At 48.5% G+C, this 14019-nt stretch overlaps 1 protein-coding gene and 1 non-coding gene across 2 annotated transcripts in view; one reads left to right on the forward strand and one right to left on the reverse strand.

The window, feature by feature from the left end:
- Positions 1–5482: 5482 nt before the first annotated feature.
- Positions 5483–5586, reverse strand: LOC127213547 (U6 spliceosomal RNA). The gene has a single exon (XR_007833648.1). It is a non-coding gene; the product is annotated as a U6 spliceosomal RNA (small nuclear RNA).
- An 8240-nt stretch (positions 5587–13826) lies between these two features.
- Glb1 (galactosidase beta 1) overlaps positions 13827–14019 on the forward strand; it is a 68562-nt gene continuing 68369 nt past the window's right edge. Inside the window, exon 1 of the mRNA XM_051201872.1 lies at positions 13827–13931. Within this exon, the coding sequence (XP_051057829.1) occupies positions 13857–13931 (75 nt within the window). The 5' untranslated portion in view covers positions 13827–13856. The remainder of the gene's footprint in view (positions 13932–14019) is intronic.

Raw genomic sequence — 14019 nt, forward strand, 5'->3', positions numbered from 1 at the left:
CGGCAGGCCCGGGAGGGAGGTGGGGGAGGCGGGGACGCCGGCCGTGGCCCGCCCCGTCCGGCAGACCTCCCTGCCCGGGGACCGAGATGGGCGTGTCCCGGGGGAGGCGCTGAGCCCTCGAGGTGGAGACTTTTTGCGAATTCCAGGTCTGCCTGGGGTACGTGGGACTCCATCTCGGAAAGGAAAGAAAGTTTATAATCACTCGGAGGATGCATGGACCACGCGCTCCTAGTTTCTGGTTCAGCACATCCTGGTTGGAGTGTGCTTTTTCTTTTCCCTCCAACCGGGTCTCGTTGCTGTAGCAGAGGCTAGCCTCGGACTCACTATACATAGTCTGCCGTCCCCCCACTCCTGGAAGCCACAGACATTCACCACCAAGCCTGTCCTAAACAACTGAGGCTGCGGGCTTTCAGATCACACTTTGAATAGCAGCGCAGCTGGCCTAAGGTTTTAGAAGATGCTTCATAGATAAAATTAATAAGAATGCCGGTGTCGTGGTATGACTTGTCGGATTGAGGTTGCATTGCATTTTAGGGGGGAGTATGCTGGAGAATTTGTGCTTGAGCGATCTTGAAGACAGCATCTTAAAAATCTTTACACTTTTGAAATAATTTACAGCAAAATGATAGGGACAGAAACCAAAATCCCTATATATGCCCCTTCATGAAAATTTACAAAGAGACTGGCACGCCTTTCATCTGAGCACTTAGAAGGCAGAGGCGGTGGATCTTTGGGTCCAGGCCAGCCCAGGCTGCATAGTGACAACTTGTCTAAGACATACTAAACCCAAAACTTAATTAGCGTTTCGAGATTTAGTGGCTAAAGGCACTTTTATCAAGCCCGATGGCCTGGGTCCTATCCTGGGACAAACTGGGAAAACAGGGTCAATCCTTGGGGTTGTCCTGTGGCCTCCACATGTATGCTGGGTACCCAAGTGTGCTGTGCTGTCAGCGGGACAGGAAAATTATGTTCTTTGGGAGACTCCTGTAAAAGATCATCCGATTAAGACAAAAGTTCCTCATTCCTTTTCCGTACCAAGTTCAGGACTAAGATTAGATGACTATTAGATTAGAATTAATTGATAATGGAGCTGCAGAGATGGCTCGGTGGTTAAGAACATTAGCTTCGCTTCCAGAGGTCCTGGGTTCAGTTCCCAGGACTCACATGGCAGCTCACAACCTTCCGTAACTCTAGCCCCAGGGCACCGATGCACTCTTGTGACCTCTCTCTAGGCACCAGGCACCAGGCACATACTTGGTGCACCATGCCGGCAAAACACCCATACATATAAACTCTAAAAAAGTAAGAAGGGCTCAGTGGCTGAGTACTTACCTAACATGTGAGGTCCTAGCCTTAGTCCTCAGAACTGAGGGCGTTTGTCCGCCTTACTTTATATGTTACTGTATTAAAACATCATGAATGACTGAAAGCAACTTGGCAATGAAATCATTTCCTGGCTTTGCATCCGTCATCCGAAGCCGAGGCGGGAATATGGAGGCAGGAACTGAAGAATCCTTGGAGGAATGCTGCTCACTGGCTTGCTCTCCAAGGCTTGCTCAGCTCGTGTTTTATGCCACCAGGACCACCCACTCAGAGAAGCACCGCCCACAGTGGGCCGAGCCCTCCCTTATCAATCATTTTTTTAAGAAAATGCCCCCACAGGCTTGCCTATAGGCCAGTCCGATAGCAGCGCCTTCTCAGTTGACTGTCCCCTCTTCCCAGACGACAGATGACTCTATGTTGACAAAAAAAAAAAAAAAAAAAAAAAAAAAAAAAACCAACAGCACAGTGTTCTGTTGCTGTGATAAAAACACTGGCCAAAAGCAACTTGGAGAGAAAAGTGTGTACTTGGTTTGAGAGAAGTCGGAGCAGGAGCACAGGGAGTATGGAAGACGGCTTGTTGGCTCTCTCAAGCTCATGCTTACCTGGCTTTCTTCTCTTTTACTTTCAAATATTTTTTTGTTTATCTTTAGACGGTCTCACTCCTGGCTGGCCTGGAACTTACTCTGTACACCAGGCTGGCCCAAAGCTCGCTGAGTTCCTCCTCCTCTGCCTCCCCAGTGCTAGGGTAAAAGGTGTGCTTAGAGCTCTCTTGTACACCATCTACCTGGGGAATGGTGCCACTCCCGGTAGGCCAGGACCTCCTACATCAATTAATAATCAATATTCTGCCTCACAGACATGCCCACAGACCAACCTGATCTAGGCAATCCCTGAGTTGAGGCTTTTCTTAGAAGACTATAGGCTGTGTCTGGGGGACAAGTCTAGCCAGGACAGTGGTGTCCCCACTGTCCAGACAGTGGAGTCTGGTATGCTCTTATTCTCTGGGATTTTCAGCCTGGTGTGGCCAGACTGTCTCATCTTTCAAGAAAAACTGGAAATGTACATTATGTCATTCTCTGATTGTATGTTGACAGTTATAGAAATTAAACTTGAGACACTAGTGGGTCAACATGGTGTGGGCCAAATCAATAGCTCTTTACATTTTGTGGTGATATATATATTTTTATAATTTATTAAAGCTTGCCTGAGGATTCAGAAAGCAAAGTCAGCCACTTTAATCCCAGGACTCAGGATCAAGAGGTAGATGGATCTCTGTGAGTTCAAGGCCACACTGAATACAGGAAATTGATCCAGTCCTAGAGAGAAAGAGCTCACACAAAGGTGATGTCAGCACCTGGGATCACATGCCTTTAATCCCAAGACTCAAGTGGTATTTAAGACAGGAACAGGGTCTCAGAGTTGGCATTCATTTTCCAGCCACAGTGAGGATAGGAAGACATTGAAGCCTCAGGATTCTCCAGCCACACTGAGGAGAGGCTCATGGTGAGAGCTCATGGAGACAGGTCCAGCCCTTCCGGCCTGAGGTAGAGGTAAAAGAGATAGGTTTGAAGCTTGAACCCCAATATCTGTCTCTGGGTCTTCTATTTTTCATATTACAACCTTCCATCTGGATAGAAACCCATTATGATTATTCAGAGGCAGTGACTCGAGGCTGCGGTGTGGCTGTAAGCTCAGAGTGGGGTCAACCTAAGGGACCTCCCTGAAGAAGGAACAGCAGGGTGTGGGGGCAGACCAGAAAGACCAGGAAACTACCAACCAAAACCCCAAAACAAACCTTAAAGCTCATACTCCCTACACACAGGAAGATAAGAAGGGAATTTGGGGAGAATGGTGATGATGATGGCCGTTTTGTTCCCATAGCCTCCCCCAACCCAGTCCGTCCCATGGGTCCTTGGGTGTCCCCCAAGGGCAGCTCAGACACCCCAGAAGCCCTCCCTATCACATGCACGAGCCGGTTCCTGGCACATGACCATCAACTTGCAGGGTTGTGTATTTCACAATTTTATCTTTTCATTGCTTTATAACTGCGCCCCTGGCTTGGTTGCGCAACTTAACCCTGAGATGTGGAACTCATGATTTCCTTTGTCAGAGACTTAAAGATGTGACAGAGATCAGAAAAGGACCGTGGGGCCTGGCAGTGGCCCAGCACTCAGGAGACAGACAGACAGATCCCTGTGGATTCAAGGCCAGCCGGGTCTACAGAGAGAGTTTCCAGACAGCCAGGGCCACACAGAGAAACCCTGTCTCAAAAAACAAAGGAAAAGGGCTGCCCCCGGTTTCAGCTGGGGTGGGGTGGGAGGGCGCTGCTGTTTATTTTAGATTACATCATTTATGTCTTCAGGCACACACGTGCCATGCTTGTATGTAGAGGTCAGTGGACAGCTTGTAGGAGTTGGGTCTTTCCTCCATGTGAACTCTAGGAGCTGAACTCGGGACTTCAGGCAAGTGGCTTCGCCACTGAGCTCTCACTCGAGCCCTGTGTTCGTTTTGAACACCTCCTTCTTCATCTGATGGGACATGTCATTCTGTAAATATGTTTCTTGTTCTGGTTAATGAATAAAGCACTGTTGGCCAATAAGAAAGCAAGGTAGGCGGGACTAGGAGAGAAGAAGAATTCAGGGAGAGGTAGGAGGAGATTCAAAATGTAGGACCAAGAGAGCAGAACTCCAGACCCTCTCTCCAGTTAGATAAGACCACATGGAAATACTTAGATTAATAGAAATGGGTTAATATTTAAAACAGAGGTAGCCAATAAGAAACGCTAGTAACAGGCTAACAACTTTATGTCTAATACAGTGTGTTATTTGGGGCTGGTGCAGCAGTGGAACCAGGCTGGCAGGAAAACCGCTCATAGCACACATCTGGGCTGGCCTTAAACTTGCAGTCCTATTACTCCAGCCATCCAAGTCCCAAGTGTACAGGTGTGAATCACCATGCCTGGCTTATTTAGGTATTTACTTTTAAGTAACTTTAAATTTTATATTGTGTATGTGTGTGCATTTCTGTGTGTGCATGTGCACATGTGTATCTGGATGTGGGGGTTCAAAAGTTGACATCTGGTGTCTTATTTAGCCACTCACCACCTTGTTTTGTTGTGGCAGGGTCTTTTGAAACTGGAACTCACTGACTTGGCAAGATCGACTGGCCAGAGGGGTCCAGGGACCCTCTGATGTCTGCCTCCCATCCTGGAATTATAAGGACTTTGGGCACACTTTTTTTTTCTTCTTCTTTTTGCAACATGATTTCTGAAGACTCAAATTCAGGAAGTCTTCATATTTGTGTGTCAAGCTGTGGTGATATGTTAGTCATGATTTATTAAATCGTGCCTGAGGATTCAGAAAGCAAAGTCAGTCACAGGCCATAGAAGCCAGACACACACCTTTAATTCCATCAGCCAGAAGCTAGAAGGTGGTGGCACACACCTTTAGTCCTAGGATGCAGGATTAAAAGGTAGACAGATCTCTTTGAGTTCAAGGCCGCCCAGGGATACATGAGATTGGATCAGTCTGAAAGAGTAACAGATCACATGACTTTAACACCAGCACTAGAGGGGCATAAAAGATAGAAGCAGGGTCTTCAGTATTCTGTCAGAGGCATTCATTCTCCAGCCACGCTGAGGACAGGTTACAGTTCGAGGCTTGGTGAGACCTCCTGGAGACAGGATCAGCTCTTTAAGCATGAGGCAGACATAAGAAACTAGTGGCCAGCTACTTTGCATTTCTGAACTCTAGGCAAGCTTTCCTAAATCATAAATGAGATATCACCACCACAAGCGCTTTGCTGACTTTCCATTCTGATATAAGAGTTCCTGTATGTACCGGCAAAGACTGGAGCAAAAGAATTGTTATGAGTTCAAGGCCAACCTGGGCTGCATGGGAAGAGTAAAAATCTAAAAAGCACAATAAAAAGAACTCCTGTATGCCAGATGATGAGATAGGGATGGAGGGGTGGCTCAGTGGTGAAGAGCACTGGCTGCTCCTCCACAGGACCTGGGTTCAATCCCCAGCACCCACATGGCGGCTTGCAACCGTCTGTAGCTCCAGTCACGGGGTTCTAACACAGTCTTCTGGCTTCACTGAGTACCAGGCCTTTGTGTGGTATATAAAACATTCATGCACAAAAAAAAAAAAATCTAAAAATGAATACAGACTGCTTGACAAATGCTTACGTCACCCTTCCCCAGGGACTATGCTAATGTCTGTATGATTTCAGTTTTGGCATATGTACTGCCAAAGCAAGCACTCGTACTTAAAAAAAAAACCAATTTATTTTACTTTTTGTTTCCATACATGTGTCTGTGTCTATTCACAGGATTGAGGACAACCTGGGTTACATGATACCCTGTCTCAAAACTAATAATAATCTGGAGTTAACACTGCAACTACAATAAAAAGTAAAATGCTACAGTTTCAGAAACAAACACAACCTGCCTTCTCCTGAGCGATTTCTGCGAAGGGCCGAGTAACAAGCACTTCGGTCTATTGCTCCCGAGTCCCCGTAGAAGCTGCTGCTCCCCGTCAGTGGATGGAGAAAACAGTTCCGCTAGAGATCAGGAGTGCTTCAGCCACAGACACTGACATTTCCGTCGTAAATATTAGGCTGGGGAGGGGCTCAGTGTAAAGATCACGGGGTGGTGACACCAGTCTGCAGTCCTAATGCTGGGGGGGGGGTCAGAGACAGGAGGATCCTGGGGCTTGACTGACAGCGGGGCTAGCCCAGTTGGTGAGCCAGCCCCAGGCCACTGACAGACCCTGCTGCTCAGGAGGTTGGTGGTGTCCCTGAGGATGACACTCCAAGTTGTCCTCTGGCTTCCACGTGCACACGTGTTCACATGTCTGCACACCACACTATACACATACCAGCACACAACAGCACACGCACACACATGCTCAGTGTGGAACTGGATCTCTAGCCAGTCCATCACTGCCCAACTGCACATACAAAAACTATTCTTATCGGGCAGGCTGTTGAAAAACGGGACACAGGCTGCATTTGGTCCCCTGCCTGTAGTTGGTCAGCCCTGCTCTAAACACCCGGCCTCGGTTCTGCTAAAAATGTTTATTGCATGTTATAATCTTGTATCTAAAAGCTGGGGAGAAACAGAGAAATTAGGTTTACCATGCTCTAAGAAACACTGAAAACTCCATGTAACATAATTTCAGACTTGGAAAAAAAAATAACACAAAACAAAGAATCCCTTCATCGACTGATTTCCCAAATGTCACTGTTTATTCTATATTCACTTCCTTCTCTCTGGGTCTCTTCATGCTTGGAATACCGATTTGGGGATACATTTTCTGTCCTCCATTTTTTTTTTTTCATGAATGGGTTGGAGTAATTGGTTTAAAAAAAAAAGTGTCCAAAAAGAATAAAAAAAAAAAGGGGGGGGGGGCAAACTAGAGAGATGGCTCAGAGGTTAAGAGCACTGGCTTCTCTTCCAGAGGTCCTGAGTTCAATTCTCACAACCACCCAAAATGAGATCTGGCGCCCTCTTCTGGCCTGCAGGCATACATGGAGGCAAGTATACATAATAAATCTTGAATGAAAAAAAAAAAAAAACAAAAACAGAATAGTCTCTCACATTCCCTCTGTAATAATCAAGTCAATAAATCAACAATAAAAAAACTTTTCTTTTTAAAGATAAGATCTCATGTAAACCAGGCTGGCCTTGAATTCTCTCTCTCTTTGTAGCCAACGATAACCTTTAACTTCTGATCCCCTTGACACCACCTCCCAAGTGAAAAATATTACTTAATTCTTTGTCTGTGGGTCATTATCAAACGGTAACACTATCCAGGAAGTTGTGGTGCACACCTTTAATCCCAACACTAGAGAGGCAGAGGTCTGGTTCAAGGCCAGCCTGGTTTATAGAGTGAGTTCCAGGACAGCCAGGGCTACACAGAGAAACCCTGTTTCGAAAAACCAACTAACAAAACAAATAAATAATGAACAATAAGAACCCTGACTTTGAGATATGGTGTTATCTACTCAATGGGTCCAATTCTTTTTGCAACCATGTGCCAAACTTCTAGATACTCATCAGACCGATGAGAGAATGTCATGTTATAATCTCTATCTTGCCAGAGTATGGACTAAAGTTTGGAGAGCTTCTGCTTTCTCCTGGACACACAGAGCAGAGCCGGCTCTAACGCGTGACTGAGGCTCATGCACTCCACACTCGTGCACACCAGTTGCATGCAGTCTTGAGGGAGCATGAGAACACAGGAAGTGAAAGGACAATCAGGAGTGGGACCATTGGTCATTTGCGGGTGGTGCTTTGCCATGGTGCAGCTGTTACCGAGTAACTCGTGCCTCTGTGTGTAACCCCAGTAAACTCACTGGGTTCCAAACTCAACGGAACCATTTCTGTGGGCTGCCACCGTGTCTGCGTGAATAGACATTTGCTCACCTGTCCCCCAGGGAAAATGAGACAATAGACCAGTTCCCCAAGAGCAACACGACGGACCCAAAGAATGAGAGGGGCAGTTGCATGGTCCTTTTTACAAGTAACACACGAGAACAAAGCTGAGCTGCCTGGAGGTGGGATGTCTGTGCGAGATGTCCTAGTGCAGGTGTGTCTTCCTCTGTGTGATGTGGGGTGACACAGTTCTGAATGAATGTGGCCACCTATTGAGGCAGGAACGCGGGGCAGATGCAGACGACGAGTCTGGCAAGGTTATCTCTGAGACACAGCAACTAAAACAATTGCCTTGCGGACTGTACTGGGTCATCCCTTGCACAGTGCAGAACCCCCGACTCCAACACACTGGAAGAAGTCTGGCCACTGAGGAAGTAAAATTCAGTAGGGATTTGGCACACATGTGCACTAAAGGAAACTGGTTGTCCCAAGGTGATCTTTGGGACATTGCAAACCACTTAAGTCTGTTAAGACTGTGACAGTCATCTTGTGACTGTAACAGAGAGAGAGGATACTGGGATGATGCATGTTGAGTAGATCTGATATAACATATAACCTAGAGGCGTCAATCATCTATGCCAGTCAAATAAAAGTTCACGTCTTCGGGGATCGGGGACCCTGCCCCTTCTTCTTCAGGGATCAGGGACCTTGCCCCTTCACTTTTGTGATTAAAAGCCTGTGGGCTCAAGCAAGCGACTACAGGGAGGCCCCATGAATGGCTGACAGTAGACTGCAATCAGTGTCCATATGTGTCCCATACGAAGCCAGGTAGAAGTTGCATGGCCAGCCTTGTCTAATAGTAAGAGCCTATCTCTTTAAAAAAAAAAAAAGAGGAAAAGAAAGAAAGAAAAAAAAAAGAAAAAGAAAAAGAAAATGAGGGACTGGAAAGACAGCTCAATTGTTGGAAGTACTGGACCTGGATTTGATTGACAGCTCCCACATGGTGTCTCTCAACCATCTCTAACTTCAGTTCCAAGAGATCAAATGCCCTCTGCTGGCTTCCACGGGCACTGGGCATGCATGCACCTATACACATAAAATAAAATTAGAAAGAAAGATGAAAGAGAGGGGACTGTTGGCTCCGGTGACCCGTACTGGAACCTAATCCTTGCTAGCTGAGAGAGGCTTCGGTGGATCTGAAAGACTTCTACCAGCAAGTAAATCCAGTTTGGATGGCAAAGCAGATGAGGCCTGCCTGGGTCACTCACAGACAAAAGTGGCCAGATTTGTGTGAAGGGAAGTTGAGTGAAAGCTGTTCTTGTGAGCCTTTGAAAACTTGTGAAGCACGACGGGTTCACCAAAGAAGTGGCCAGCAGGAGTTGGCACTGATGGTGTGTAGAGAAAGGGGGTCTCAGGAGTTGGGGATCTCACCCAGCTGCTCCCAAATAAGACGGCTGATGCTATGCGACGGTGAGAACTACTCAGGGCTACCCGTGGCTCTGCATTGGATTTCAGACTTACTGGTCCCCTGCTAATAACGTGCAGACTACTTGGAGCATCGGTCGATGTTGGAGCTAGCTGTACCTTAATTCGTGGGAACGCCCCAGGCAGCAGAGACAGCGTAGAGGGATGTGGAAAGAAGGTTTACAGATGACACAGGTTATGCTTGCTCCTTAGCACTGGGTCTGAGAGTAGGGTGTGTGTAATTCTCCACTGGAGGTGAGTGCCCGCTGACCACATCCTGGACACCACCGTTAGAGCATTATCTGGTGTGGCTGGGGAAACGACAGCCTGTAAGGTGAGAGATTATTCATCTAAGCCAAAGCCATTCCAAATGCCAAGTGTGGACAATGGAGAGTCTAGGGGGCCCATGGCATGACTACAGATAATGGAGACTGAAATAAGGTAGTGCCCCACCCAAGCCACTGTACCTAACATTGTTCTTTTGAGAGAACAATGTGATGGGATCTCTTCATGCCGTGTGTGTGTGTGTGTGTGTGTGTGTGTGTGTGTGTGTGTGTGTGTGATCCTTTTAGCTACTGAATCCCAAGTCTACTTCATACTTGCTTGAACAGAGTGGGCCTCAGGATTCTACCATTATGGCACACTCTTTAATCACAACATCAGGAGACAGAGGCAGGCAGAGCTCTGTGAGTTCCAGGCCACCCAAGGCTATCTAGCGAGACCCTGTCTCAAACAAACAAGAGTTAAAATGAGCCAGGCATGGTGACTCCCATCTGTAATCCCGGCACTTGGGAGGCTGAGATTAGGAGATCAATGTGGTTCTAGGCCAGCCTCCATTAAACATGGCGAATTCCCAGATCAATCTGGGGTAGAGTGAGATTCTTTATGGGGGGAAAAAATAAAATCAAAATTTAAAAAGTGGGTGAAGAGACACTAGCCCACTCAAACATGTGGCCTTGGCAGGCCTCGCCCTTGCCAAAAACGGCTGGATTGCATTCCTGAAGCTAGCCCGTGAGGTCCATTCCCGTATTTGGACAATCCCTCCTCCTGAGGCCGCCTACCAAGGTCTAGCCATCATGGTATTGAAATCCAGCAATCAAAAGAACCCCTTGGGCTCACCAAGTCAACAGGCCCAATTAAAATTAAACACCTCGTCCTAACATGAGGGTTCCCCTTGTAGCTTCACAAACCGCAGTTTTCCTGTGGGTCGCTACTGTCCCCTCTCTATCCAGAGGAAGTCCTTGGTCTTTTGGCCCCTTCCCCTGGCTCCCCTCCCCTCTCCTTCATCCTCTATCTCCTGTCTTTGTCCCTTATCCCTGCCCTCTGCCCCTCTGGGGCAAATCAGTCTCCTTTGTGCTGAGAAACTTGATCTAAGAATTTGGTCTTGGGGCCAGCAAGATACTCACGAGGTAAAGCCCTGCCAAGACCCTGACAACCTCAGTTCGATCCCTGTGCAAGTTGTCCTCCGACTTCCACATGTGTGTTAGGGCATGTATGGACCTACACACACACACACACACACACACACACACACACAGAGAGAGAGAGAGAGAGAGAGAGAGAGAGATAACAATCTGGGTTTTTTTGTTTTGTTTTTTTTTTTTTTGTGAGAAAAGGGGGCTGGAGAGTCCTCAGCATTTGAAAGCTCTGGCTGCTCTTCCAGAAGACTAAGGTTCGAGTCTCAGCACCCACATGGAGGTTCAAGCATCTGTAATTCCAGCTGTGAGGGCTCTGACACCTCCTCCTGGCCTCTGTAGGCACCAGGCACACAGGAGACATGCATGCAAGTAAAACACCCACCCACAAGAAATAATTTTTTAAAGTGAGAAAAAGGCGCTCCCAGAAGCCTTAGATAGAAATCCCAGAAACGGGACGATCACCACTTTATGAGCCGCTGGGCAGAAAGGTTCCTGTGGACCTAAAATAAACACCATTGCCACTGTTGGTGGCTGCACACCAGAACTGGATGGCAAATCCGTGTTGCTCAAACACTATGTCCTGTAGTTGCAGGACACAGGGGCTGGGGCAGAGAGCTGGAGGGGCAGAGAGCTGGAGGCTTCCTTCCTGATGGCGGGCACACACAGCACTGGAAGGCACTGTGCCGGCTGCTGGGAAAGAATGGTTGCTGTCGGTCCTGCTCAGTTCCGGATCTCGCTTACCACATTACCAACGTCAGGGGGACACTGTGTGGCTGGCAGGTTGCAGGTACCAGCGGGAGGCTAAGGCTATTGTTTCGGTAGATGGAACAGCGTTGTGTTTACACCCATGTAGGACCTTTCAGCTGGGCCCCAGGGAAACCCCTTTCTAGTGTGGGCGGAGGTGTCTGTGGGGACTGACGATCGCGCTCCTGGGGATAGGCAAGCAGCTGTTGTTGTTTTGGCGTAGTATCCCAGTGCTTAGGAAGGAAAAACATCTGTCACCCCCTCAAAGACTGAACATGACTGAAGAGGTGGCAGAAAGACGAGGAAGGGGTGGAGGGCGGTGGTGTCACTGCCTCGCCGTCTGTCATCACGATGGTGCCGTCGTCTTCACGAAGCAGAAGCTGCTGAGGGAGTCAAAGGAGCCTTGGGGCCTGCAGCCATAGAGCTAAATTAGCAGAGCAGAGACAGCCAGGTGTAACGTGGCAGTCAAGGGCTGGGGAGCCAGTCCCTGGACCTTCACCTGAGGTCCCTACTGCCTTTCCTCCCTGCACCCAGCTCCTTGTGATCTTGGGGAATGCTGAGTGTTCAAGAAGAGGAAGGCTGAGTGGTCAAGACCCTGTGACACATTCCTCAACCATCTGTGGGCGGCATGCCTGTCCCTGATACAGCTACTTTTGAGTCACTCAGTCTCCTGTAATTAACCCCAGTAAAATCAATGATCTACCAAGCTAGACTTGGATGGAAGCATTTACTTCCACAAGTCATCATCCGTCTTTCACAGCAAGAGCCGTGACCTGCTGTGCCGTCTCCCTGACCCCAAGAAAAACTTAGTCTGCACTTTAAAATTTGAAGGAAGAAGCTGGGTGTCGATAGCGCACGCCCAGAACTCTAGGGGCAGAGGCAGAGCCAGGCACATCTCTGCGTTCTACAGAGCGAGCTCCAGAACAGCCAGGGCTACCCAGAGAAAAAAACAAAAACAAAAATTGAAGGAAGACTTTTCTCAGCTGTTGAAATAGGGGTTGATACCATTACAATAGGGGAGTGATCTAGCTGGGCCCTACGAAGAACATACAATTGTGAACATGCAGCATTGTGCAAGCAAGGGGCTTAGTGTGTGGGAAATTACTAAGAAACATCAGGTCTAAGAACGCCTATCTAAAGTGACATGTAACCCAAGCTAGTCTCTTATTTGTGGCAATCCTCCTGCCTCAGTCCCTGGACAGAACTAAGTGTAATGGCTGAATCTGGAGATCCAGGTGCGAAAAGGACATTAGATTCTCATCTGTCAAAATAATGTAATTTAACTACACATTTATTTACCGAAAGAGAATGTGAGTGAGCACGGTGGTGCACACCTTTAATCTTAGCACCTGGGAGGCAGGCAGATCTCTGTAAGTTCAAGACCAGTCTGTTCTACATAGAGTTTCAGGACAGCCAGGGCTACATAACAGAGACCCTGCCGTCTAAAACCAAAACAACAAAAACTGTGGTAAGTTCGAGCACTGCTTGAGATCGTGTGTATATGTGTATGTCCATGGCACACGGGTATGTGTGCCATGGTGTACATGTGGAGGTCGGAGGATACATGTTGAGAAGCTGTCTCAGAAGATGAATAGATAAGAGAAAACAAAGAAATAAAGAAATAAACCAAATGGGGAGTTTTGTTCTTTATAGGCCCAGTAGTTGAGTACTACTTGCCTGGCATTAATGAGGACCTGTGGCCACCTGCGGCACTGAAAGGACAAATAAAATAAATAGATAAAGTGCCTACAATGCCTTACAATAAATGAACACTGTTACAGATGGCAACTCATTAAAGCTGGTACATCCCAAGTATGTATACTTAAATCAACCTCACTTAAGCCAGAGGAGGTGGCACACGACTGTAATTCCAGCACTCAGGAGGCGGTAGACCAGAAGTTACCGGTGGAAAGCGCTGCGGTCTCACCAATAAATTCACCGTAGCTGAGTCACACTTAGAATTCCTCAGTAACCTAGCGCAGCGCTTCTCCAACTTTAGCTTGCATTGAAACTCAGAGCTGGGTCCTGTCCTAGCGTCTGTGTTTCAGGGCTCCCTGGGCTGGGGACCGGAGTGTGCCTTTTCCAGGTTTGAGTCACGCGGCCTGTGGATCCCACCCACCTCGTGAGTGTTAGACCACGTGCTAGGGAGGGTTTAAGAGCTAGGCATCGGCTGCCCGGAACACTCAGGACTGGCTGTTTTCCTCTTCCCCGCTCAGTTCTTTCCTGGTAGCCGGGACAGCCTGAAGGTCCCCAGGGATGACCGGTCCCTGCGCTTGCTTAATCAAGGCTGATTCAGGCAAACCGCCATTCAGAGGCGAGAAGTGATTAGCCAACAGGGGCTCCGGCGACACGTAGCGGGGAGGCTGGATCTCCGCTCCCAGCGCAGAGCCTCGGGGCGGGGCTGGGGGCGGGCGGGGGCGGGTCCTCCCGGGGCGGGTCCAGGCTGAGGGTCCTCAGCCCCCCGCCGGAGGTGGAGCGGCTCGCCAGAGCGCCGACGGTCGAGTGCTGAGATCCCGCCGATCGCCGTCATGCTGCGGGTCCCGCTGTGCACGCTGCTCCTGCTATCGGCGCCGCTGCTGCAGGGCGCCGCGCACGGCGTCTATGTAAGTCTTCGGTGCCACCGCGCGGGGACGCTCCGCCGCTGGGAAGCGGCCACAGGCCGAGGAAAGCTGTGGCTCTGCAAAGCGCGGA

This window comes from Phodopus roborovskii, unplaced genomic scaffold (genome assembly GCF_943737965.1).
Source record: "Phodopus roborovskii unplaced genomic scaffold, PHOROB, whole genome shotgun sequence".
Lineage (NCBI taxonomy): Eukaryota > Metazoa > Chordata > Mammalia > Rodentia > Cricetidae > Phodopus > Phodopus roborovskii.